General features: G+C 42.8%; 1 protein-coding gene across 4 annotated transcripts in view; it reads right to left on the bottom strand.

Annotated features, from left to right (window-relative positions):
• Positions 1–14: 14 nt before the first annotated feature.
• Positions 15–27,827, bottom strand: part of GRHL2 (grainyhead like transcription factor 2) — a 191,880-nt gene continuing 164,067 nt past the window's right edge. For all 4 annotated transcript variants that reach the window (XM_010374178.2, XM_030937320.1, XM_030937322.1 and 1 more), the window contains exons 13-16: positions 23,903–23,997; positions 20,035–20,120; positions 5,217–5,281; positions 15–3,143 (exon numbers count right to left, since the gene is read on the bottom strand). In XM_010374178.2, the coding sequence (XP_010372480.1) occupies positions 3,029–3,143; positions 5,217–5,281; positions 20,035–20,120; positions 23,903–23,997 (361 nt within the window). In that variant the 3' untranslated portion in view covers positions 15–3,028. The remainder of the gene's footprint in view (positions 3,144–5,216; positions 5,282–20,034; positions 20,121–23,902; positions 23,998–27,827) is intronic.

The following is a 27,827-nucleotide window of genomic DNA, read 5'->3' as shown; positions in this document are numbered from 1 at the left end:
ACCAGACACTGTTGTTTTACTCTTATGTTATGAATATTTATTTTTTCTTCTTAAAAATGTACAAAAAATAAAATAACTGTATTTATAGTTGATAGATTCCCCCTCTCCCATTTACAAAACTATTAAGTTACATTTACCTTTTTTTAAAAACATGAGAGTAAATTGTACATATATCATTCTCCCTTGCTTGTCTTTAAGAAAGGGTCGTTCATAGCATTTGGCACAAACCCTCTATTTCTGTTGCGTTTTCATGATTTTAAATAAGAAGGAAAATAAACATTTGATTCACTTCACGCTTCCTAAGTTTCTGGGCAGGGACATGCCTTACTCTTTTAGAAACCAATTCCAAGATGACATCTGACTGCATTTTTCTGTTGGTCTCAACTTCTAAACACTCATAAAGTCTAAACAATTTGGAGATGTATGAGGAAAAACTCTTGTTCTGTTCAGTTCAGACTTTGTTTTAAAAAAAAAAGAAAGAAAGAAAAGAAAAATGCTCATTTCACAGGTCCATGATCTTCCACGGATTTGTTTAAGCTTATTTATTTGAGTTTGATTAATTTAAGGGACAAAAAAGAAGAGGCGGCAAGTTTTCCTATGTCTTTGGAGTGTTTTGCTCGGGAAATTTTGCTCGTCAAAGTTCAGCTAACATACACAGCGCACACATCAAAGGCAAGCTGGTGTGCTCCGAAGACGCAGAGGGGAACAGATCGAAAGGGATGTGGCACTCGGCACCACCCCCTGGTGGCACTGGCCTCAAATCCCTTGTTGTGGCAATTGTCACCACCATGATTGCTCAAGGACTTAGGAAACATGCAGAGCATCTCCAATTCATCTTCTGCCTTAGGGCAGGACTGGCAAACAGTTTCACAAAGAGGCTGGAGGGAGAGGGGTAGGTTGCCTGTGTCAGGCTGCCAAATCTTTGTCTTTTTCCTACTCTGGAGTCCTATGCCCCAGCACGAGTATTTGCCGTTATGTCTGCCAATCGTGTTCGAAACTATTCCTAACCCTAGGAGCATGGGAAGTGCATAGTACGACATGTATTTCCAACACTGAATTTGTCCATCTCAGAATAGAGCCCCATTAGTACCCTGGAGGGTCCCCAAGATGCTGGTCCAGGGCGTGGCAGTCAGAGTGGAGGAGGAGGGGACACACTGGAGCACAGCTGGATTCACGATGCAAACCTTTGGCACCACAGGAAGGGTTAACACGCCCAGAGGACACACAGAAAGGTGACCCCTCACTGCCGCTCCGAGATCTTCTTGGGCACAGCACCTGCTCTCTGTCCCATTCAATTCCTCCGCGACCTCAAGGAGAAACAGCTGAGCTAGAAGCAGCCCCTCCATCCTGCTCTGCATCTCAGGGGCAGATGAGGTGGGAGCGCAGGAAGCCCTGAGAGAGGGGGCCTCCAGGTAAGAGTCAAAGTGCTTTACAAACAAATCTGGGCCGTTGTAGAGAACCTGTCCTAGACCCAGGGCCTTGGGTGCAGGATGTGTCTAACTACCGAAAAGCTAGTGCTTCAGGCCACAGGGGCGAACGCAAACCCCTAAACCTGTCCCCTCAAAGAGAACAGCGGCCCATGATGGTTCATCATTTTGTGACTGTTTAGGGGAGTGTTTTTCTCTTCCAGCTCCCAGGGCATGTAGCAGGAGACCACAGCTTCTCTCTCCCAGTTTGCCTCCTGAGGCTGTTTTCACGGGAGCCAGGTCTCTTGGCACATTCTTTCTCACTCACTTCCTTAAAACCCAGCATGCAGGAGTGAGGCAAACAATCGCCCCTTTCCATCTGGTGGCCCAGGAGGAAGCCCCAGCCGGCCGACTCGGGGGTTTCGGCAGCAGGCCTTTTAAAGGGCCACTTGAGATGAAGGGCTTGTAAACTGGGAGGCACGGCACAGTGTCCAGGATTCTCATGATAGCCAAGGAGCTCTGCAGCAGGCCCAGTCACAGGGCCCTGATGGCAAACCCCTGCAGAGGCTCTCCAGAAAGCTCAGGCTGTGCCCACAGCCAAAGCTGGAGAAGGAGCTGGGGTCTCAGACAGGATGGCCTTTCCCACGAGACAGCTCAAAGGGAGAGTCAAGGAAAACACATCATTGTGAGATAAACGTGGTGGCCTGGAAGGAGAGCCGTGCCCGTGGAGAGGGAGGGGGGCTTCCTCTGGGGACAGGAAACGAGCCCACAGGTATGCCCACTGCAGAGTCCATCTCGGCATCAGCTGCAGTCACCTTAACATCCCAAAGGCCCTCTCCCTAGCCCCGCATGTCTCCTGAACAGGCACAAAGGCAAAAACCCCTGTTAAAACGGTCTCCAGGTCTGTGTCTCCTCTAGGCCAGTGGCAGTAAACATGCCCACATACCACAGGTAAAATATATTATTACAATATTATAAACACTATGTACAATGCATTCAGGCAGACTTTATGTGTTACTTACTAATTACACGATGGCCGATGGTCTTCCTGTACAAGGCCTGGTGGCCACTTGCTGGGAACCCTGGAGGTATTTAGCAAGATGACCTTCCCCAGAGCAACCAGAAGGTGTCTGACCAGAAAGTGGGCATCCACCTCTCGCCCCACCTATGACTACTGCACCCAGAAGTAGCTCATTTCGTCCAGCCACTCGGGAGATGTGGAGGGGTGAGAAAGAAGGGATGGGAATTTTTTAGGCTGTTCGGGATGAGTGTTTCTCTTGAAGGGGGAATGCTGGACGGTCTCATCTGGAGCTAGCAGTGACGTGCAGAGTCCTGGAAGGCCTGGACTCGGACTCCAGGAAAAGGTGGACAATAAATAGGAATCCGACAGGCCTAAGGCACTTTCCTGAGGGGCTCAGGATTTAGCTCCGTGGTAGGTGCCAGTGGACGGGCCAAGCACACCGACAGTGGAGCCTGTCCCTTGCCCCACTCCCCAGCACAGTCTTGTAACAGCAGTTGTGAGATGGGGGAGATGGGTCTCCGGGTTCTGGGGCCGGGGCTTCTGTCTCTCCCAGGGAGGAACGCACTGAGAGCTCCAGCCAAAGCGGATGCCAAACCCAGGTCTAGATTTCCATGAGCGTGACCTTGAAGCCCTCCACCATGCTCTCCATATTGAGGATGAAGGTGTCCTCGTTCGAGTAGTGCTCGATGATGTTGTCATCCATGTTCACCAAGATGCTGCCATGGAGAGGGGAGGGGTGTGAAAAACAAAGACGCGGTGAACAATGTGCCCAGGGGAAGGGGAGCTCCAGGCTGGGGGTTCTCATAGCCATTCTTTGGCGGTGGAGGCTGGGAGGAGTGGAGGAGAGAGGACACAAGGCAGGGAAAGACCCTCATTCAGTTTTCTTTCCCCAAAAACTAGTTTGAGGAAAGCAAAGCCTCAATTTCTCAGAACTAACTTTCAACCCAACCTGCTTGCTTTATAGATGAGTAAACTGAGGCCCAGGGAAGTTAGAAAGCCCAGAATGACAGAGTTAGTGATTACCAGGGCCAGGACCTACATTATTAGGCCCCCCTGACTCTTTTTCATTAACCCATATTGCCTCTCGAAGATGCATTTTTAAAAAGGCATTGCCTCTACTTTTAGGAGGAAGAGGAAAATAAGCAAGAATTGCAGCTACCCTTTTTTGAGCATGTTGACCTTGTATTTAGTTCTCACAGCGACTGTGAAGGTAGGTGTCAGCATCGCCGTTTTGCAGATGAGAAAACTGAGCTCAGCAAGGTTAAATTGTTTCCCCAAGTTCATTCAGTTAGTTCATGGCTGAGCTTGATTTTGAAATTAGCTTTACCTCATTCTGACACTTGTACTTTACCACCTATGACCTACTCCTTAGCTAACCATCCCTGGTAGAGTTTTAAGAAAGCCAACAGCTTCCAAAGACTTCCATAATTTCTTTAAGCCAATTTCATGATTTGAAGTCAGACGGATGCTAGTTTGAGAATGAACCACTGATTCTATCATTTTACAGTTATGTGTCAGCAGGCAAGCTGTTTAGCCTTTCAGAGCCTCAGTTTATTCTTCTGTAAAAATAAGAACAGTCACCCAGCTTTAAAGGATTGTTTATAGGATAAAAACATTTAGCGCAACACCTGACAAGAGCTTGATGAAAGCAAAATGTTATCATCAGCATGTACCACTGCACTGAGAATTTCTGCTCGGCAATAAGACTGTGAGACACCACTCAAATATCACTGTCAGAGGAGTACACCCAGCCTACTACACTGACCTTGGCAAGAAGTATAATGTGCATTTTAGTGAATCTTCCAACAAGAGCTCAGGTGGAAAGGGTTTCCTGTCGGATCCTCCAATCAACCAACAGGACTCATCACTCAGAGAGCCTCAGCTTCCCAGATAATCCAATTTCCTTTATGAAAGTGATCCAGAGAAGAGTTGAAAGACTCATCTTCTGCTTTTTGTAGGAAAATACCCCAGAAGCTGAGTCAACAGATACCCTCTCCTGGCACTTACGTTAGCTCCTGTGGTCCCTACTCTTAGACCCTTACACATAGGAAGCCCACACAGAAAGTCAGATGGCAGAACATGGGAGCTAAGCACTTGAGCTTTGAGGACACAGACTTGGGTTCAAATCTGTGCTCTACCTACTGAACATGAGACCTTGGGTGAGATGCTCAAGCCCCTCTGGCTGCTTTCCTCATCAATAAATCAGAGATAAGAGATTCCACCTCATAGAGTGGTGAGAATTAAATAGAGAAATACATGTAAAGTACTTAGGAAGGGACCACGAACCTACTGAACATCCAGTAAATATGACCTATTGTTCTTAACAATGAGAACACACAGATCCAATGATCATTTGAGAACATTTTCTTGATAATTACCTTAGAAGAATCCCCTATGTTCCAAACCATTTTTTGTTCCTAGTATGCCACCCAGAAACCAACCCCAAGGGCCATACATGATTCCCTACAAACTCCACTCCCTGCGCAAAGGTAACTTAGGCGTTCTCCCCAGTGTCCTCAGCACCTCCAGACCTCTGTGGTCTTCCTGCCCATCTTGTCATTGCAATAGGGCATCTCAGCTGACATAGTGCCAATGCACTGCCTCCCTCCTTCCCTCTCTCCCTAAAGATCTTCCAAACCCAATCTGCTCTGCAATTCTCTGGAAGAAGGACACAATTTTTATGAAAAGTAGGCAACAGACCTAACAAAAGACAGGCATCATTTTATTTTTAAGGCATCATGTGGACTTATCTGATTTGAAAGTCAATTTAAGTTCAGTTTCTTTCTTACCCTTTTTTGCTTTTCTTGTAAAGCTTTGCTATCTTCTCCACAGGCAGCCCATATTTCTCAGATATCTGTAATATCAATAACAAGAAGGCAGATGAGCACAGAAGGACGCCCAACTGGAAGCAAGGGGGAAAGTTCCAATTTCACTCCCTTGGCCATTTTCCCAGGAATAGAGTGCTCTTCACTCATGAGTCAAACTCTCAAAACACTCATTTATGAGCCTCTCCCTTTGGATAGACTTTAAATCATTCAACAAAAAATTCAGCCTCGTGGGAATTCAATCTATGATAAAAGTGGCATTCCAAGTCAGTCAGAAAAAGATGGACTGTAACTATGATGTTGGATGAAATAGCCAACTAGAAAAAATTTAACAAGTTACATTGGATTCCTTCTCTACTCCTTACACCAAAATACATTTGATACAGATCAAAGATTTACGTGTGAAAGATGAAACCATAAAAGTAGAGGAAGAAACCATGAGTTAAGTTTTTGGATAGCTGTCATCTTAAAGTAAGGAAGATCTTTCTAAACAAGACATGAAACCTGAAGAAAAAGGTCAAAAGGTTAATAAAAACAACACAACTTTAAAAATGCAGTACAGGAAAAAAAAAAAAAAAAAAAAAAAAACCTAAAATGCTGAAGACAAAAACCACACTGGGAAACATTTTTGCAACACAAATGACAGACATGGAACTAACTTCCTTAAGTTAAAAAGAACTGCAAATCAAAAAAAAAGATCAGCAATTCAATGAACAAAGGAAGAAAAAACCTGAAGAAGCAATTCATAGAAGAAAAGTAATTGGACAGTGAGCATATAAAAAAGTGTACCACACAGTCATAATTTAAAATTTTCAAATTAAAGCAAAGTGGGATACTACTTTTATTTATTTTTATTTATTTATTTATTTTGTTGAGATGGAATCTTGCTCTGGTGCCCAGGCTGGAGTGCAGTGGTGTGATCTCAGCTCACTGCAACCTCTGCCTCCCAGGTTCAAGTGATTCTCCCGCCTCAGCCTCTGGAGTAGCTGGACCTACAGGTGCACACCACCACACCCAGCTCATTTTTGTATTTTCAGTAGAGACGGGGTTTCACCATGTTGACCAGAATGGTCTTGAACTCCTGACCTTGTGATCCACCCACCTCGGCCTCCCAAAGTCCTGGGATTACAGGCATGAGCCACCGTGCCCAGCCTATTTTTCAAACTAACAAACAACTAAAACTTGATAATACAGCATCAGCCAGACTATGAGAAACAGCAGTTCTCTCAGATGTTACTCTCAGATGCAAGAATAACATGCTCAACCTCTTGGAAAGAAATTTGGCAGAAGCTATTAAAATTTAAAATGCATATATCCTTTGACCCACATATTCCATATCTAGTAATCAGGTCTACAGAAATACATTCAGATGTACACAAAGATTTTCAAAGCATCACTGTTTAGAATAGAGAAAACTGCATATAACAAACATCCATTAAACACATTTTAATCATTCACACTTAAAACTCATGCAGTCATCAAAAGAAATGTGGGAAGCCTATATGAATTCACATTAACAAAAATATTCTTAACATATTGAGGAGAAAATACCAAGTTGCAAAACTGTGTTTATAGTGTGATCCCACTTGTATTTATATACAGAATATATATATATATTCTGTAAGTATACAGAATATTTGAAGGACCCACCAACATATTAACAGGGACTACCACTGAAGAATGGACAGAAACAAGGAGACCCTTTTACTTTTTATTTTGAAAAATTCTATTCTATTTATTTTTACAATCATTGTGTTTCACTTTTATAAAAATAAAGTAGTAATAGTTTACAGATGGATTCGGGAAAGCCCTGCCCTAAATGTCTTTCGTACCCTCTCTGCTCCCAAATCAAATCTGTCTGCCCCTTCTGAGCCCAGCAGCTGGTGGGGCTCACAGGCAGCTGAGAAAGGTGAAGTTTGAAATGTGGATTATTGGAAAGTCTAGCAGAGGCTGGAAAGAGAGGCTGAAGAGGTCTAGAGCAGAGCTGGAGGAGCTTTGGATCCTAAGAAGAGTTCACTCTACAGAGAATCACAGATTCTCACCCTTCCAACTATCTCACCCCACAGGAAGAACTCCCCATCCCCTAATAAGGCCCAAAGGCACGGAACAGGTGAGCAGAGAGCTGGGAGAGCAAAAAGAGACTATGACCGAGCAGCGGGCCTGACAGACATCACTAATCCACCACTGATGAGATTCTCTCACAGCCACACCTGAGCCAAACGAGCCAAGGATGAAAAACGACACATCCAGTGGGGGCCTTTGGACTGCAAAGAAAATTGGCAGAACTTCTGTTGGAGGCATCCATTTGAACAGAACATAAAAGAGCACTTAAGAAAAACAGAACACTTGTGGAGCACACACATGCGAAATTCTGATATACAAATATGATTATTGATCTAAACATTTTTTTAAGTTGAGCAAATGAATAAAAGGATAGGTGGTCAATTTAGCAAACTTAATAGTGTCAGGAAAAATCAAGTCAAAAACAATTTCAAAGTGCAAAGCAAAAGGATAGAGCATAGATGGAAATTATGATGGAAAAGAAGAAAGATGAAAACATCCTGGAACTTCCCAGACAAAAAGAGCAAGTTACCCCAAAAAAGGATAAGCCTGGCTTCAGTCTTCTCATCTCAACACTAGAAACCAAACGACAGTGGACAGGAACTCTTACAGACTGCAGGGAAAAAGTATTTCACTCCATAAATTCCAGACACCAACAAGCTATCTCTCACTTATCAGGGTGAAAGAGCAGTGTATTTCACCCAAATATCCCACTTGAAAAAATACAGTTGGCCCTCAGTATCTCCAGGTTCTGCATTCTTGGATTCAATCAGCTATGGATTGAAAATACTAGAAAAAATATGAAAAATAAAAGTACAGTGGCAAAAAGTAATATGAATCAAAACAATACAGTGTAACAATTATTTGCATGGCCTTTACAATGTATTACGTATTATAAGTAATCTAGAGATTATTTAAAGTACATGGGAGGATGTGTGTGTGTTACAGGCAAATATCTATGCCATTTTACATGAGGGACTTGAGCATCTGTGGATTTGGGTTTGGAGGAGGTATCCTGGAACCAATCCTCCCGAGGACCTCAAGGGACCACTAGACTCACAAAAGAGCTCCATCCAAATAGAAAATGCATCCAAATGGAGACATCAAACTGGGGAAAGGGAAAAGTAAAAAAGCCACCAGTGTCACGCTGTAAACTTGAGTATACATAGCAGGGGTGTCCAATCGTTTGGCTTCCCTGTGCTACACTGAAAGAAGAATTGTCTTGGGCCACACATAAAATACACTAACACTAATGATAGCTGATGGGCTTAAAAAAAAAAAAAAAAAAAAAAAAGCAAAAAAAAAAATTCATAATGTTTTAAGAAAGTTTACAAATTTCTGTTGGGCCATATTCAAAGCTACCTTAGGCCACATGCAGCTTGTAGGCCATGGGTTGGACAAGCTAGGGTTACGTGGACTGGAAACATGAAGTGTAAGTGCTAAATAAGGATTCTTGAAGTTAAAAAAGGACATAATACAAAGGAAAATCTAATCGTTTTCTAGAAATAAAGCACTAAGCTATTTTTGCAAAATCTAGAAGCTGGAAGTTGATGGGGAGAGAGCAGGCATTTCAACTGGCTCATTTTAGCAAAAGGAGGGAAGGCAAGGGAGAAAATACAGACCTAAGGTCTCATCTCACAGAGGGAGGAGCGGAGCTGGAGGGCACTGGTGGAGAAAATAGTTGAAAGTTTATTTTCAAATAGTAGCAAAGAATTACTTTAGGAATTTGGAAAATTTAGGAAAAGTAAATAATAACTTTCAAATTTAAACGTTGAAATACAACAACTTAGAATCTGACTGCAAAACTAAAGAGAAAGTAAGAAGAAGCTACAACGTGAAATAAACAATAAACAAAAAGATGGAAGAAAAATCAAGTGTATCACTTATTATACCAAATGAGAATAAACTTCATTCTTCCAGTAAAAGCTAGAGTGTCTGAGTGAGTGTAAAAGAAAATAAATAAATAAATAAAGAGAAAGAGAAAGAAAGAAGCTCAGTTGTATGGTGTTTAAAAGAAAAGCATTGAAGACAGTGTGGTGAGTGAAGGATGACTGATGAGTGACCACACCAATCAAATGCAAACAGAAGCAAAAGAGGAGTGACAAGGTATAATTTAAGGTTGACGAGGTTAAGAATGGATGTGATATAATGATATGATATATGGATATGAATGGATATGATATATGATATAATGATTAAAAGCACAATTGATGGAGAAGCTACAGCAATCATAAAACTTTATGCATCCGATAACAGGGCACTTAAGCAAAAATTATTATAGGTAATTATTACAGATGTAATAATTTTTGCTTAAGTGCTTTGCTTTTGCAAAATGAAAGTACAATTATTATGGGAGATTCACTTGAAAACCTTGAAACAATGCAATTATAGTGAGAGATTTCAATAGACCTTTTTAAGAATTGAACAAATCTAGTAGACGGATAGGTAAAAACAGTTGAATAATCATTATACTTTATATAATATACACACACCTCTACACACACATTTATATATAGATATACACACACAAATATTATAAATATTACATATCCTAAAGAGATTCTCCCATGGATTGGGTAACAAAGATAAGCTACGCTGAATCACAATTCAATAAAATTAGAAATAAAAATGTTGTAAGTTTCCAGAAATGTTTAACCTCTTCTAAATACTTCTATGCAACCCTGGCTGTATAGCAGCTCACCATCTCTTTAGAATATCAAATTCCTTTAGCAACTGCTTGAGAAGAATTATATCTGTCTAAACAAACACTAGAAAGGTTCCTCAAACATTTTAATGCTGTTAATGCTGTTTTCAAATCTGGTGAGACACTCAATAATGTACGGTTGACATAGCTTTCATCACGCCTCCCCCAAAATGCCGTTTGGAAGAATTTATGCTTGCTTTCTCTCTTCCTCCCATGCCTGGCATCTGCACTGTTTGTCAATGTCTCCTGGTGGCCATACTTGCACATACAAATTAAAAGGGAATTGTCAAGGGGAGCTGGTTCTGCACCCAGAGAGCTCTGAGCGAAGCTTTGCTGAAGGGATGAAGGAAGAGGGACCTAGATGTAGCCAATTCTCAGGAGTCAGCTCACTGCCTTCCCCATTCCCTGGGATTCTAGAATGACCCAGTTAACAGAGCTGGTGACTAGAAAAAATCCTTGAAGGGCAACCTGCTTCCACATCATTTCTAGAGCTGTCATTTCCTCAGCATGGTTGATCTTAACCTGGAGGTCTACAGATGCCCAAAGAGTATATATATGAACTTGAATGGGGGAAAACATTCATCCTTATTTTCACTAACTTCAAACTGGAATGTAGCATTTTCTTTTTTTTTTTTTTTTTTTTTTTTTGAGACCTGTCTTGCTCTGTCACCCAGGCTGGAGTGCAGTGGTGCGATCTTGGCTCACTGCAAGCTCCTCCTCCTGGGTTCACATCATTCCCCTGCCTCAGCCTCCCGAGTAGCTGGGACTACAGGTATCCACCACCACATCTGGCTAAGTTTTTAGTAGAGACAGGGTGTCACCATGTTAGCCAGGATGGTCTCAATCTCCTGACCTCGTGAGCCACCTGCCTCAACCTCCCAAAGTGCTGGGATTACAGGCGTGAGCCACTGTGCCTGGCCGGAATGTAGCATTTTCTTCAAGCTGGAACATAAGGTAACATTGGCAGTACCTGTGTCTTTTTTAACAAGGGAAATCACAGATATTTCATGTCATATTAGAATCCTGCAGATGTTCCAAAATACTGATTACATTCATTCATCACTTTGAAATTACAGTAGTTATTAGACTCACCCATGGATCATATTTAATGCATGAATAAGGATCACATGTATTTCTATATCATAAGCATGCTTTTTTTATTATTTTGATGACTAAATATCAATATAACTAGTTTCCTTTATAATCCTATGTATTTTATTTTATACATCTAAAACATTATTCTGAAAAGGGTCTGTATATTTCACCAGACTGCCAAAGGTATCCATGGCACAAAAAAGTAAGCACCCCGATAAACATTTTTCTGTATATAAGAGCTTGTTGCGTACTTGGAAGTCCTATAGACCATGTTATTTGTACCTAACTACCATTCTGACTCCTTGCCCTTCAAGAGTTGGTTTCTTTGAACTTTGGTTAGTGCTACTTGGAACTTCTTTTTAAAATAAAATGGAAAAATAAAATAGGAACTTTTTCCCACTCAGCATCAACCAGCTTATATCTGTTAGTTCCCCCTGTTCTGAAAGAAAACTGAATCTGATGCTTGGGTTTTGTCTTTTTGGGGGTTTGATTCCCAGCTCCCCGAAGCATGAAAGGGAACACCTCAGCTCACAAATCAACTGATGCAAGTCAGAACTGGGTAAGGGGCATAAAATCTAGGGTAGCAGTGGCACCAGCCATAGCTAGCATTTATTGAGTCCCTGGGTCCCCAGCACACAGGCATGTGGAGCTTTGCGTGTATTCACTTGCTTAGTCCTCACATCATGAGAATGGAATTAGTGCTTTTGTAAGCTCTGTTTCTCAGATTAGAGAACTGAGGCTTCCTGTCAGTCAGTAACTCACCCAGGATCCCTCAGCTAGCAAGTGGCAGAGACAGAATTTGAAAGGGAACAACCTGGGAGATGGCTTTAGATTCTGAACTGCTAGAGAAGATGGGCATATGTTGAGATGGCTTGGGGACAAGACTCACAGACCCCATCCTGTACAAAGAAGCAACTGGCAAAGGTGAAACCTCTGCCTCCAGGAGGGCAAAGTCCTGCTCTCAGTGCAACTCTCAGCATCAAAGGCAGCTTGCAAATGTGCCACCCTGGGACAGTGTTCCCTGCCTCCATGCACGTCAGGGAGATGCGCTTTGCCAAATTCAGAACCCTGGAAAGTGAGACCAGGCAGGATATCATCATGCAGAGGAAGCTGGCCGTCTGTCAGGGGTGGCAGAAAATTCCTTCTCCCCAGGGGCTGGATGACATCACCCACACAACAATCCTTCCTTCTGTGAATGAAAACGTGTGGCACATGAGCGTTCTGTCGGAACAGGGTGATTCAGAGTGCTTGGGTTTTTTTCTTTGTGTTTTTCAAGTTGTCTCAACTGAGCATGCATTTTTATTAAAAGTGCATTTTATAAAAAGTGCGTTATCAGTATTTGTAAAAACCCCAAAGACTTCCTTGACACCCAGGAAGATTCTAGATCTTGGAGATGTCTCATCAATGTGTTATTGGTTGCCTGATGATCTAGAATTTTTAGACTTTTATTTTGTGGAAAGTTCTTTGCCCAGAAACCTCCTGTATGTGATAGGCAGAAGTGATGGACCAATGCAGGATTCAGTCAGCCTTCTCTAGAGGCATACAACAGAACTGCCTACTCTAGAAGTCAGTTACTTCTAATTGTTTTTATGTGGAGTGATACGCTGTTCATTCATTGGGGGCGCTTAAGATATACATCAAAAAAGCAGTGGACTCTTGCTTGTAAATGCTTCCTAGGTGTCTGTGTTTGACCTGTCAGGAGAACCAGGTAGGATTCATGAATTGCCTCCATCCATGAATGACACAGTTGGACAAAAAGTGGGTGCTACTAGGGCCATGAGCAACCTTTTTCTTTGTAGACATCAGCTAGCTTCACTAGAGAGAACATCCCTATCCCTTTCTCTAGCCTCTTTGCCTTAGGGGAAACACAGTCTGTCTCTCCACCTCGTAGTACTCACAGTCATTGTCTGTATGTGTATATGTGTGTGTGTGTGTGTGTGTGTGTGTGTGTGTGTGTGTGTGTGTGTGTTAGACACATAAAATACACTAACAGACACACATGCAGACACATGGACACACACACATGGTATATACTCATTTATAATTTCTGTGTGTTACTCTAAGTACCATGTATACACACTCATTTATCCTCACACCAATCCTATATCCCATTTTATTATCCTCATAATATTATCTCATTATTATTCTCATTTCAGAAGTGATGACACTAGAGTGTAGAGAGGTTGAGTAACTTGACCAGCTTAGCTCTCTGACTGCATGGGATCAACAACACACAGACTACTTCTTGCCTAATGGCCTAGTATTGCCTAATCTCTTTTCCTTTAGATGTGGTGAGCTGTGATTGGGAATGTTTATCCTTCTTGTGATAACTTTCCAGTTGTAAATGTCTCCCTAATTGGGCTTAAAATTGCTTGAGGACTTAAGTTGGCTCTATCAATTTGTGGAGCTATCAGCCCTTTGAAAACCACCCCTTCTGGACCTCAGTTTTTACATCTGTAAGGTAGTGATGATGCTATTTACCTGCCATGTTCATGGGGATATTGTAAGAATCCAATGAAGCAGGGCATGTGAATATCATGCCACCCACAGCACTCAGTCTAGAGGTATACATACAGCAGATACCCAATTCAGTCAACTTATGCTGAAGGTTCTGGGAGTACACCACAGAAAAGAAACACAGCCCCTGATCTCATGAACTTGACATTCAACTGGGGAAGAGAGAAACAATAAACATGGAACAAATATAACTATGTCAAGTGGTGATAAGTGTTATGAATGACAGAGAGTGATGAAGATGCTATTTACATAGGTGTGCTGGAAAGGGCCATCTGATAAAGCAACATGTGAGCAGTGGCCTGGAGGAAGTGAGCCTTGTCCATATGGAGGAAGGGCATTTCTGGCAGAAGGAACAGCAAGTGCAAAGGCCCTGAGGTATGAGTGGCCCTGCTGGCTTTGGGGATTAGCCAGAAGGTAGTGGCCAGAGATGCTTTATTTGCAAGATTACTAGGTAAAAATCACTAGAAATGCAGAAAAAAAAGAATTGGAAACTCATCTCACTACCACCATCACCACCACCAAATTCTTTGTCTTTAAAAAGCAGTTTAAAACCTAATTATAACAATAAAGAAGCCAAATTAAATCATCAAAGTTATATGGATGGTTTGATTGATGTAATACTAAACATGCAAATGAAAAGAAAAATAGTCTATATTCTACAAATGATACCAAGTATGGGAATATTTAGTAACATCTGGCTGATAGATAACTTCTTTTCTTGTTCTATCTGGGTGTATAGATCTGTATAGATAATGATTTTCTGGCACACGAAATGAGGGTCTGGGGGTTTAGGACTACTGAATAAGAAGAGTAATACAGAAAGGTGACTCAACTTGGCATAGATTAAACCATAATTACATTCCTCTTTGTTGTAGTCAAGAGTTCTTTCCAAAACAGTAAGAGGTCAAGGGTAGTACAAACAAAACAAAACATGGTAGGCATTTTTCACATGTTGCAAGGAAGGAAACCAAATATTCAAAAATGGACATACTCAAGACTACAGTCATGATTTGAATCGAGTCAGTCAAGTTCCCCAGTCTACCCTCTCCTCTCATGCTGCTGCACTTGCACTTACTGGCAGTGTCCTGACCTCACTCTTGCATGGAGACTTCTTTTTCTTTTTCTTTTTTTAGATGGAGTTTCGCTCTTGTTGCCCAGGTTGGAGTACAGTGGCACGATCTTGGCTTACTGCAACCTCTGCCTCCCAGGTTCAAGTGATTCTCCTGCCTCAGCCTCCCGAGTTGCTGGCATTACAGGCATGCACCACCACACCTGGATAATTTTGTATTTTTAGTAGAGACGGGGTTTCTCCATATTGTCCAGGCTGGTCTCAAACTCCTGACCTCAGGTGATCCGCCTGCCTCAGCCTCCCAAAGTGCTGGGATTACAGGCGTGAGCCACCGCGCCCGGCCTGGAGACTTCTTTAATGAAGGCAAACTCAAAAATATTATCTCAAGGAAGAACATAATGTCTGCTGAGTGTAAGAACAGCCCAATTTTTTAAATAACAGAACTCCATCCTATCAAGTGGCTTAAATTACAGACTCCAGGAAACCCGTGTAGGCTGTAGGAACACTATCACCATCGCCAAACTGTTCAACAAATCTGCCTGATGTGACACCTTCTGACTCAACCCTAAGTTCCTTGGAAGGAAGGTGGCAACACTATTCTATCAAGATGACAAATCCACATTTCACCACCAATTGCCAAAAAAAAATATTTTTTGGCTCTTTATTCTCCAGTTCAGACTTTCTTCTACACTTAAATAATGCCTGGCTGAGGATAGGGAGTTGGGTGTTCAACAGGAGCAATAAGAGCAGGTTCTCCAATAGAAAGCAATTCAAATATCCCTAATGTGGAAATAGCTGCATCATCAACATCATTGCCATCATCTACTCAGCTAATATCTATTGAATATGTGTGTTAAACTCATTGAATGCTGTTGATGACTTCATTTTATTGATAAGGAAGTTGAGGCACAATCAACCTTTCAATAATTAGTTCAGGAAGAGAGCAAAACAATGTGAATATTGATATGAAGCAGGTGTTTCTATTTCCAAAACAATTGCAAGACTCACACAAAGCATACTTTTACATTTGGAGTTGTGAATTCTGCTGGCCCTGGAAGACTATGAGTTCCTTTCTCAACAGAGAGCATTTGCTCTTCCCAAGCCCTTGATGAAGGTGATAGCCTAGACCCAGGCCAATTCCTAAAATCCGCTGGAATGGGGTTATGAAATAATAGTCTATAGGGCCATGTCTTGGTTTAAAACTACCTTTGCAGAATGTGCAACCAAAAGAGTGTCATAAGGTGACTTATTACCATCCTAAGTGAATACTGCATGTAGGACCTTAGGGCAGAATCAGACTCTAATACCAGTTCCCAGCCAAGGTACACACCAGCTAGTGGCTCTCACATTAATGTGCTTCAATTCAACCAGAAGCTTGTTACCAGTGCTAATTCCTGGGCCTACCCCTATAGAATCTGATTCTGAAGATCATGGGTGGAGTTCTGGGATGGCATCTTTGTTTTTGTTTTTGTTTTTTTGAGACACAGTCACTCTGTCACCCAGTCTGGAGTGTGGTGGCACAATCTCAGCTCACTGCAAACTCCACCTCCCGTGTTCAAGTGATTCTCTTGCCTCAGCCTCTTAAGTAGCTGGGACTACAGCGCATGCCAACACACTCAGCTAATTTTTTTGGTAGAGACGAGGTTTCACCATGTTGGCCAAGCTGGTCTTGAGTTCCTCACAGTAATGAGTAGGGAACTATGTTTGTGTTTATGGGAAGCCATTTTCAACCAGTGACAGAGTTCAAAGTGATGGCCTCAGGTCAAGCATAATATCTCTTGATTAATCACGTTTTCTTAAAAGTTAAGGTTTTTTCCTTTTCTACTCACTGAGCATTTTTTCTGTCTATATAACTTTCCACTGTTAAAAACTATAAGGTCCCTCACAATGATATTATTTTGAAATGAAAAGTCAAAACAAAACATGGAGGCCAGGGTCACGTTGCCTTCTTGTCTTGAGACTTTGTTTAATGTGGGGCTTTGGACTGTGGGGCGTAAAGATCATTTCTTGGGAGCAGCTTTGTGCCTCTGGGCTCAGGAGAGAGGACCTCCCCACATGACTTTGGAGTTTCAGATGCAGATACCTGCACCATTTCCATAGCCCCGTGCCTCCTCTGAAATTTCAAATTTGTGGTATATTACATAATGGAACAATGAGCAAAAATAACATTCTGCCTTTTGGACAGTAGGAAAGGAGTATTTGAGAAATCCAAAATCTGAGGATTTCTACCCAAACAATGCTTCAGTAACAAAGGCTAATTTAACTGTGGACTTGGTATATACCAGGGGCCAGGCAGAGTTTCAGATCTCTCTTGTCTCATTTAATCCTCATAACAATCCCACGAGGGAGGTAGTATTATCATTTCCATTTTAACAATGAAGAAGAGGTTAAGAAACTTGTCCAGCTAGCAAGAGGCACAGTCAGAAATTGAACACAGGTTTTCTGAGGCCAAGCCCATATGCTGACCCCTAAGCTATACTGTCTGTATAGTACACATGTTTGTTTTATTTTACACACACACACACACATTACCAATATACATTTGTATATATCAATATAGATATACAATGTCATATTTTATATATTTATATTATACACATGCATATTACCAATATATGACTGTGCACTGGTAAGTGTCACTATGGTAAAGTGTCATGCACTAGTAAGGTCCTGGTCTAAAGAGAACCCACACCCTGAAAGGAAACCCTGTCTTACCCCACCCAGGTCCCAAATAAACTTAGGGTAAAACTACAGTGAGTGGGAGCCACTGTTCTTGAAAATTCTACCGCCTCATTTCACAGCATGCTTACGCCCTCGCTTACACAGAGCCTGCTGTCCTTCATGGCTGCCCCCAAGTTGGCGGGGCTGCTTTGTCATTCCAGACTGCATCACCCAAGGATCCTGGAGGGACTTCTCTTGCACAGCTTTCCCATTTGCATAACTTAGGAAGCAAGGAGATAGCTTGTGTTGATGCTTCAATGAAACCTTTTCTTTTTAGACATAAAGGGGAAATGAAATAAGAATTGCCCTAAGAAATCTGACCAGAGCCAGCCTAGGGAACCTGACTTCTCTGTGGCTTACAGGGTCAAAGGATACATCCCCACCCCTCACCCTGTACCTTCAGCTAACCAAAGTGAGGTAGGTGTAATGAGCTCCCACTAAAAGGGATCAACAGCCAGATGCTGCTGTGGCGGGCAGGGTAGGCAGAGGTTGCTGAACTACTGTTTAGATGGGAGTGAAGGTGACATTGAGTTCCACTGTGATCCAGTCCAACTCCATCTACAGAACACTTATAGAACTGGTCAGATGCCATGGAAGGTAAAGAAAAGACACCAAGGAAAAAGGAAGGTTCGGAGTGTAATGAATCAATTCAGTAATGGTTTAAATCAGAGGTTCTCACACCTAGCTCATCTCAGAGTATCCTCAGGAGCTCGTTAAAAATAAAGGTTCCTGATCCCCACTTCCTCCCTTCCCTGATCTACCTGCAATTCAGAAGTATCAGAATCTCTAGAGTTGAAGTCAGAGAATATGCATTTAAGCAACTGCTTCTGTGGTTTTCAAATACCACTGTCCCAGTTAAGTCAGTTTCGGTAACATGGTCTTAAAGGCTAGACTGGAGTATGAAATTATCCAAAGTTGTCTAGAGAGGTCTGAATATTTTGTGAGCTTCCAGCTTAGTCTATCTTCTGGCAATCTTAGACTCATTTTAAAAATCTTGGTTTATTTGAAGAGATATAGATCATATCTTTGTGGCATTGATTTCTGTTTTTGTTTTTCCTTAATGTGAGGCAGATCCAGTAACAACAAACTCCATCCTATGAAAAAATCCTGTAGAACAAAAAAGATGACCTAACCCTCCATCTGTGTGTTTCTTAGATGGAGGTCCTTAGTGTTCTGCTTGGAATTGCCTCGGGACTTGTTAACAACAGATCACGGAGGGTAGTGCGATGACATCGATAACATTCCTACACAGTTTTTAAAACTTTCTGGTGAACAATGAATACTAGATAGACAGATAGATAGACAGATATATAGATATCACAATTCACCATTTTAACCATTTTAAAGTGTATAATTCAGTGCTGTTTAGTAGAGTCACAATATTGTACAACTATCACCTCTATCTAATTCCACAACATTTTCATCCCTCCCAAAGAAAACCCATTAAGCAGATGCTCCACCTCCTACCCCCATCCCCTGGCAACCACTAACCGGCCTTTCGTCTCTATGGATTTGCTTATTCTGAATATGTTCTATAAATTGAATCATATCACAGTGGCTTTTTTAATCTGGCTGAGCAATTCCATGCCTTGGAACATACCCAAAAGAATTGGAAACAAGTATTCAAACCAAACTTGTCCATGAATGCTCATAGTAGCAGTATTCACAATAGCCAAAAGGTAGAAAAATTCCAATGTTCATCAACTGATAAATGGAAATACAAAATGTGGTATATTTACACAACGGAATATTATTTAATCATAAAAAGTGTGAAGTCCTGATTTATACTACAACACAAAGGAAGCTCAAAAAAGAGTATCCCAAATGAAAGAAATGGTATAATTCCACTTCCAGGAACTATCCCATATAGCTTAACATTTGGCTTCATAAGCCAAGATGCTTCTCCAATGTAGCAGTTTTCCGAACCAACCAATAATGTTGAACTGTGTTCCTGGCTCTATCACTATAAAAAGACAAATCTTCTACAATATGGTTGTATGGGGCAGTGGTGGGGGGTGGGGGTGGGGTGGGAGTGGAGGCAGTTAGAGAGTGTATTCAAAGTAGAGTTCTATTGAGGTTATATTCAGGTGAATAACATATAAACAAAATGTAAAATAACTTCTTGTGAGCCCAAGTTGGGTAATACTAGACAAGACCATGGGTAGGAAGGAAAAGTCTTACTGCAAATCACTATAATTCTGCATCATTTTTTTTTTCTTAACCAAGAGATCGTATTTTTATTTTGGACTGCACCATCACGGCCAGCGAGACACTTGTTAATTATTTTTGTTTTGTATATATTTGGGAGTTAATCATATCTAATTTGGTTTCATACCAAGAGACAAGTGAGAACTCAGTTTCACCTTCCTCCACAGCATCTAACTGTGATTAGCCTTAAACTGACAGGGAATTGGCAGTTTTTCCGTTTGCTTCTCCTCAAGATGCTAATAAGCCTTGACAGTAGTGAGATCAATGCCTCCACAAATCTCAGGTTTTTCTTGTTCTGTATAAAGCTCATTCTGAAGCCATCTCAGTGGCTGCACGTTAGTACATGGATTCCAGAGGAGAGGGAACACAGCAGGTTTCCTGGAAGCTGAAAGGAGCGCATGGCTTACCGCTTCCATCAGGCCCTTCACTGTGGGAGACTTCAACATCAACGCATCGAACACATCGTCAGTCTCCTTCCTCACGTACAAGAGCACTGGAAGAGAAGTGCAAGAGAGCCACGTGACCAAGGGGCTGCACAATTTCACAGCTGCTCCAGGGAACTGTTTCCTGTCACACAGGTGTTGGAGTCTGGCACCTCCTGCGAAGCCTCAGACCCCTGGTCCAGATAACATTCAACCAGGGTGACTGAGACAGCTCCATAAACAACCTGTGGCTAGGGACTGTCAAGGAGTGATTCGATGAGATAAACCGACAACCTGGCCATAAGATGCTTTGACACAAATGTTCCCATTGGAATTTCTCCAGAGGGGTATGTGACATCTCTTTCTGCAACCTCTTTCCTCTGTGTTATTTGTTCCTTTGATGAATATTACTGAATGCCCACCTGGGCCCACAGGTTGTGTGCGCTAGGAGTTGGGGTTGTAGCAGTGTTAGTAAAATTATAGCTCCTGTCCTTAAGGAGATTGCAGTCCATTTAGAGAAGCAGGTGTTCCTCAAATACGCAGACAACTAGACACAGGGTTATGGAGGAAAACGATGGGAAACAGTCCTTATAGGGGCCTGGCCATGACCTGGAAGGGTTGGGGGAAGCTCCTTTAAGGTTCCCTTGAAGGAGAGATCCAGCCTGTGAATTGCGTGTGCATCAGTGCAGGCAAGTGACTAGGTGGGGGCAGTGGGGAGAAAGGGAGAAGAGGGAGAGCAAACTCCAGGCAGATAACCAGCATGTGTACAGGCCTGGGAGGGAGATGGGACACTGTCCAAGCAAGGGGAGGAAGAGGAATAGGATGTGGAGTCCCACGGGGCTGGGTTTGACCCCAGAGTGCAACCCCTGCTGTGGGCCCTGGTCATTTAAACTCTCCAAGCCTTGGTCTTCTCTGTGAAACAGGGATGATAATATCTGCCTCGCAGGGCTACTGTGAGGGTTAAATGAAATAAAAACCATGTGGTACTCTTAGCCCAGGACCTGCACACAGCAAGCACCGTCCTTGATCAGTGGGGGAAGCAGTCGTCATGGTTCTACTGCCCTCAGTGAAGTGGAGTACAGCTTTTCTATTTATTTCTCTGAAAATGATATTCTGAATTTGAGAATGTAGAGAGTATGAGATAGTAGGGAGGTCTTGGCTATCTTTAAAGATGTGCATACTGAGGCAGAGAGAGGCTGAGACACTCCCCCAGAGTCCCACAGATGTAACAACTGCTGATGTTCCTTCTGCCAGCCTTGACCTTTCTGCCTGTCCCCATCCTTACAGCAGTTGTGTTGCAGCTCAGCTCCCAGAATAAACTTGGAACTGTCATTCAGAGGCCACCCTCATCCCCACTGAGTGTCTCCCTCCTCCCAGGGATGTGGCCTCTGATTCTTACTTCAGAGGGAAGGAAGAAGGTTAAGACTGAAGCCCCACTGCCATCCAGGAAAAATGCAGAGGTCAAAAACCCTGCCAATTCTGGGTACCAGCGACACTCAGGTACCAACAGAGCCATCAACCAGAAGAACAAAGTTGAAGCTAGGAAATGAAATGAGCTCTCGTCCAAACTCCCACCTCCTACCCCTCCTCCCAATCCCGGGGGGACTTCATTAAAGCTGGTTGCTTCACAAAGGCCAAGTCTACACGGGGACATGCGGCTTCTGCCTGCATTTCCTTTCTGCAGCCAGTGGATGTTCAGTTAGTGTGTGAAGAAAAGAAAAAAAAAAAAAGAAAAAGAAAATAATGAACAAGTATTGCCAAATCTCTTCTCTTTACCAAATATAAAAGTAAAACACCAATTAAATAGATAGAATGTGTCTCCAAAGATTTCCAAATTTCGTTCTTTGGAAGGAATATTTTATAGCCTTCATTTCAGCTAAAATAATTGAATGACCTAGTGGCTATTATAAGAGGACTCAATGTTACCAGCACAAGGAAAAATAATTAGAATACAGGACCTTAGTTACATCCAGATAAGGAAAATTAAAGTCAAGGAAAAAAGCCATTGGTTGCTGCTGCAGATAAACAGTCTATAATTCTCTCTGCAGCCCCCAACAGGAAAAAAAAAAGTAATTTCCAGCAGGCTGACCCCCAAAGTATATTCTTTTTCTTTGAGACAGTCTTGCTGTCACCCGGGCTGGGGTGCAGTGGCATGATCTCGACTCACAGCAACTTCTGCCTTCCAGGTTCAAGTGATTCTCATGCCTCAGCCTCCTGAGTAGCTGGGATTACAGGTGTGTGCCACCATACCTGACTAAGCTTTTGTATTTTTAGTAGAGAGGGGGTTTTACCACGTTGGCCAGGCTGGTCTTGAACTCCTGGCCTCAAGTGATCCACCCATCTCAGCCTCCCAAAGTGCTGGGATTACAGGCATGAGCCACCAAGCCTGGTCCCCCAAACCATATTCTATTATGAGTACTGCTTCCACTGGATTTACAAATCTCTTCTTTTGAAATCGTGGTCTTTGAAATGATATGGCTGCTCTTCTTGCTTCAGGTGTGGCTGGAAAGTGTTAAAGGGAGCATTGTGCTGTGTTGATGGGCCCCCGAGAGGCACCAGGGAGGGCAGCTCCACCATTCCCCTGCTGGGCCTCTTGACAGCAACTCCCGAGGTGCGCTGGGCTCAAGTCCACCCCCACAGCTTTCCCAGGGAGCCAGCTTTCATTACTCTGTGTCTGTGGCAGAGCAACTGAAATAATCACTCTGCTGATAATTGCAAGAACAACCATCATGCATCCCAGCCATTGTGCAGCCAAAGGCAGGCAGCCACACGGGCAGCCCCCAAGGGACTCCCACCCAGCCACCTTGACAAATGGCCACAAAGGCAAAAACCAATAATCATGGCGTTGGTAATAATTATGCTCATTCTCTCTGTTGGAGAACTTCTAACAAATAAACAACAGGCAAAGTCATTGAGCCTCATTCCCCTACTTGTCAAAGACCAGCTCAGTGGATGCTCCAAGCAAGGGGCCCAGTAACCCCACTGACCTTTTCCAAAGAAAAGTCACTCCTGGGGAAAGTGCCCTTTATTGCTGGAAGGTTACAGCGCCCTCATGTGTCTATGATTCAGATGTTTCAAAAGCCACAGCTCAATACAATTTCTAGTGGCAATTTTTGTGCTGGTTTCACAATCTCAAAATAATCTGAAAAACAATCTTTGGATTAACCTCCAAGCACTCTGTATGAAGGCTAGCCATAATTAATTTCACCTGTGTGATTCTGTGATTCCTGATGTCCATGTTACTGCCCTGACTCTATAGAAAAGGCATCCAAGAATGAAGTTCAAATATACTGGAATATTTGATGGTGAGTCTGTGAAATCAGAAATATTTTTAAAGGTTTGGCTGGGCATGGTGGCTAACACCTGTAATCCCAGCACTTTGGAAGGCTGAGGTGGGCAGATCACTTCTTACCCTCTTGGTGAAGCAGAATAAGACCCTTGACTGGGAGAAAATGAGTAAGTGGTGATGCCACAGAAATCTGAGGCTCATTTATTTGGGTGAGATGAATTGTTTGCATGTATCAAATAAGGCTCAATCGCTAGTTCTTAAGAGGTGTGACTGTCACACCCACACAGCAAGAGTTTCATTCTTAACCTTGTACCCCGCTGCTGGATAAGTCTGTTTATTCCAAGGCAAAGGAAAGAACCAGCACCCAGGAATAACAAATGTTTCCTTAAGGTGTTGAAAGGACAGAGTTTAAAACAAAGGAGAAGACTGTGGACTTCCTGTGTGAAGAGAAAATCACCAGGCTGGCACAGAGCCATGCGGGCCTGGGCAAGAGGGCTGCAAACTCTTCTTGGGAGAGACACCCCGCATCCCTTCTAGGAGGGCATGCCCCAGGAGGAGAGATACCTCGCTTTGTCCCTTCTTCTTTCATCTGCTTTGAAGGCACTGGACCAAACTCCTCTTCCATGGGTCTGAACATCCGTTTAACAAGGACACTGCCGCTAGAAAAGATAAGCAGAAATCCTTAAGTAAAACCAGCAAGGTGTCAAAACACACATTCATGTACGTGTCAGTTTCTATCTTTTCCTTTGCTTATACCATCCCTATGCTCTGTAACTGGATCCACTCACCAACCTCCCTCTTCCCCTTGCAGGTCCCAAGCAATCCCTGTCTGAAGCAGCACACACACCACTATCTTTAGGGCATGGACCTAACACGTGTTTCCCACTGCGGAATATGGATCCACAAAGGTGAGACTTCAAAAGTGGGTTTTCCCCACTCTGTCCTACACCTATCCCTTCTTTCTGCTCAAGATCAGGGCTGGGGGGAAGTAAATCCCTGGCGTCCGTATGGTGTTCAAGTCACATCAGCCCCTCCCAACCGGCTGAGGCCTGGGTGGCCTGCCCCCTTTTGCCAGCCCCCTTGGGAGGAACAGCAGAGACCTCTGGAAATGCTGTCAGCCTGACATGAGTTCTGTGATGTGGCTTTCCTGCCTTTCTGCATTCTACCTCTCCATCTGGCTGCAGCAGATGAGACTGCAGTGGTGGAAGTTCCTTAGACACCCAGACCTTGGCTGCCCAGGCCTTTGCTCTTTCTCAGGAGAGGTTTGCAGTCCCCTTTCCCAGAAGCCTGTGGTGCTGAGGCCTTGCATGTCCCCAGCTCGGCGGTTCTGATGTTTCTGCATTTCCTCCCACAGTCCCTGTCCATTCCGGGTATCCTAAGCAAGGGGAGGATTTTTTTTTTTTTTTTTTTTTTTTTTTCTGAGAGAGAAACAGAAACTGAGAGGATAGAAGTCATTGATACTGAGAAAATGTCCCCGAATGGAATCTGTTTTCAAACCTTCAAGGGAACAGATGCAGGTTTTTAGAAATTTTTAGTGTCTCTGAAGATTCCTGGGACCCGGTGCTGATCACAACCCCAAAAGACACAATCCCAGATGCCATGATCCTGAATGTTGAAATCCCAAAAATATGATGTGAGGGATTTTAGACTTCAGGGCTTCTGATCTTTTGAGATTTCAACATTCAGGATTAAAGCCCAAGCTTCCAGGGGCCAGGCACGTGAAACAATGCCAGATGGGTAGCTCCGTACAACTGTTAAGACAGGAACTCTGAGACCACATGACCTTGGTTTAAATCCCCGCCTTACAATTTGCTATAGGAGCCTGGACCAGTTCCTCAACTTTCTTGGGCCTCAGTCTCCTTATCTTTAAAAGGAGGCTGTTAAGAAAATTGAATAAATCCCCATGTGTGAAGCACTCAAGGCTCCCTGATACATAGTAAGCGCTCTTCAAGTGTTAGATGAAGATGATGATGATGATGATTATGACAACAAGTTGGAGAGATTAGAGGAAGAGAGACCTTGAGAAGAGTAAACAAGGCAGACAGTTCGAAAGATGTTAGAGTTTCCATTTACCATCAGATAGCAGACATCCCAAACAGCCACTTTGGTCACCTGAAGGACTAATATTGGTAAAGCTCCCTGCATGGGAGATTGACAGTATTATCAGTCCCAAGCTTTCAAGATCATGCAAAACCTTCAACTCTCCATCAGCATTATTGTTATTATGAAGTTATGTATCAATTCTCAAGTGAAGTTAATGGTAGGGTCTAGTGGTAAAAAGAGCACATGGTGTACGGCCGGGCATGGTGGCTCACGCCTATAATCCCAGCACTGTGAGAGGCTGAGGTGGGAGGATCACTTGAGGTTGGGAGGTCAAGACCAGCCTTGTCAACATGGTGAAACCCTGTCCGTACTAAAAATACAAAAATTAGCTGGAAGTGGTAGCGCACGCCTGTAATCCCAGCTACTCTGGAGGCTGAAGCAGGAGAATTGCTAGAACTCGGGAGGCAGAGGTTTCAGTGAGCCGAGATCTCACCAGCCTGGGTGATACAGCAAGACTCTGTCTCAAAAAAAAAAAAAAAAAAAAAAAAAAAAAAAAAAAAAAAAAAAAAGCAGCACATGGTACAAAACTGTGAACAGTCCCCAAAGTATTTCTGTTAACAGTTTAAGTTATTAAACCAATGCTGCCTTAATTTACCTTCTCATACTAGCCGGTCTAAAAGGTATATCTGTCCTTCAGAGTCCTTAATAAGACTTCAGATGTTACAAAGCACATTTCTCCTCTGTCACTGAAGTCTTACGAGCACCCTGTGAGTCAGGCGAGGCAAGGACTAATTTTATCCCATTTCAGTGATGACAAGAGGTGCAGTGCGTTCAGTGTCAAATGCAGGGCAATGCAACTGATATGTGAAACAGGCTGTTCAGAGAAGCACCTTTGAGGAAGCGACCTCATGATAAGGCTATTCAATAACCCTGAGATAATGAGGAGGGGTATGAGAAATGCTCTTCAGTGTCAGCATCCTCTTCATTTATTTCCTAGTAAGTCAAACTATAGAAACAACTAGAGAAAAAATATAAAACCCAGATCCCAGCTGAAGGTGGTAACTTATTAAAGCTTTTAGGGCAGTGTTCCCTCTGCCTTCCTCTCACTACCTTGTCATAAAAGCAAGTCATGTTACTCTGTTCGTCTTGGAACTGAAGTGACCATGACCTCAGGGCTAGAAGATTTAAAAACCCATTCACAGCAGTCAGTGACCAGTAGGCTAATAATGGGTAAATAGCCTGAAATATCACCAGACACTCCATCATGCTGTGTGAGGGTTCCTAACCTAGTGACTTTCTTTTTCACCAAGCAAGATTTATTTATATTTTTCCAGTTCTGCTGACTTTTGATAGCACCCTGTTCTGAACCATGACCAACTCTGCCATTAAAATAACATCTTGGATAAACCACATTTCTTCTGGGAGTTCAAAAATGCTTTTTCACACTTTCAAATCTGTAAACTCAGTAGGAGTGAATAAGTTTGTGTGGCTCAAATTCAACTGTTTCATTTATTTTCAAAGCAAGGCAAGAAAAGAAGGGCAGCTATGACTGCCCCATTTGACAGATGAAGAAAGCAAATTTCAGGTCTCCTGATGCCCAGTCCAATTGCAGCCCGCCCTCTGTAGCTGTGGGTTCCACATCCATAGCTTATAGCTTCAACCAACCACAATAAAAAAATTCAGAAAAAAATTGCATCTATACTGGACATGTACAGACTTTTTTCCTTATCATTAGTCCCAAAACAATATAGTGTATCAATTACTTACACAGAATTTGCGTAGGATTAGGTATTATAAATAATCTAGAGATGATTTAAGGGAGGACGTGTGTCAGTTATATGCAAATACCATGCCATTTTATACCAGAGACTATTCTTCAGTCTGTGAATTTTGGTATCCGTGGGAGGTCCTGAGGCCAATCTTCCACAAATACTGAGGGATACATGTACCACAGAAGGACCAGAGAGCAAGAAAAAGGTGCTTTCTCTGACATCAATTTCCACCTCCCTGGCACAATATGGGGTTATTATGTAGAATGATTCTAGGCTCAACAGCACATTCAGCCATTACCTTGTAGGATCAACTCAGGAAAAGCAAGTTCCTGAGGTGTAAAGGTAGTGGTAAGTTTCATCAGAAAAGCAGTGGGAAGGTGTCAGGTCTGAACCATGGATCTCTGGCCATACTTGTAAAAGGCAATGTTGCAGCCTACCTGCCAGGGTCAACTTCACTAGGCATTGTTCACCTACTGAGGAGGTGCCCAAGAAGAGGAAAGAATGGGGCTGCAGGCACCACGGAGACGTAGTTTGCCTATTTCTCAACTCTGCTTGTGGCCTATGTATGCTGTTACCATGAATGCCCTACCTAAATGGAAGTCCCTTGCCCATGTTATCCTCAGAAAAGAAGTCATCTTATATTCAAAGCTGCACAAAGTCTTTTGCATTATGAA

Source organism: Rhinopithecus roxellana, chromosome 9 (assembly GCF_007565055.1).
Source record: "Rhinopithecus roxellana isolate Shanxi Qingling chromosome 9, ASM756505v1, whole genome shotgun sequence".
Classification (NCBI taxonomy): Eukaryota; Metazoa; Chordata; class Mammalia; order Primates; family Cercopithecidae; genus Rhinopithecus; species Rhinopithecus roxellana.
The sequence above is the reverse complement of the archived record's forward strand: the minus strand, read 5'-3'. Positions and strand labels throughout refer to the sequence as shown.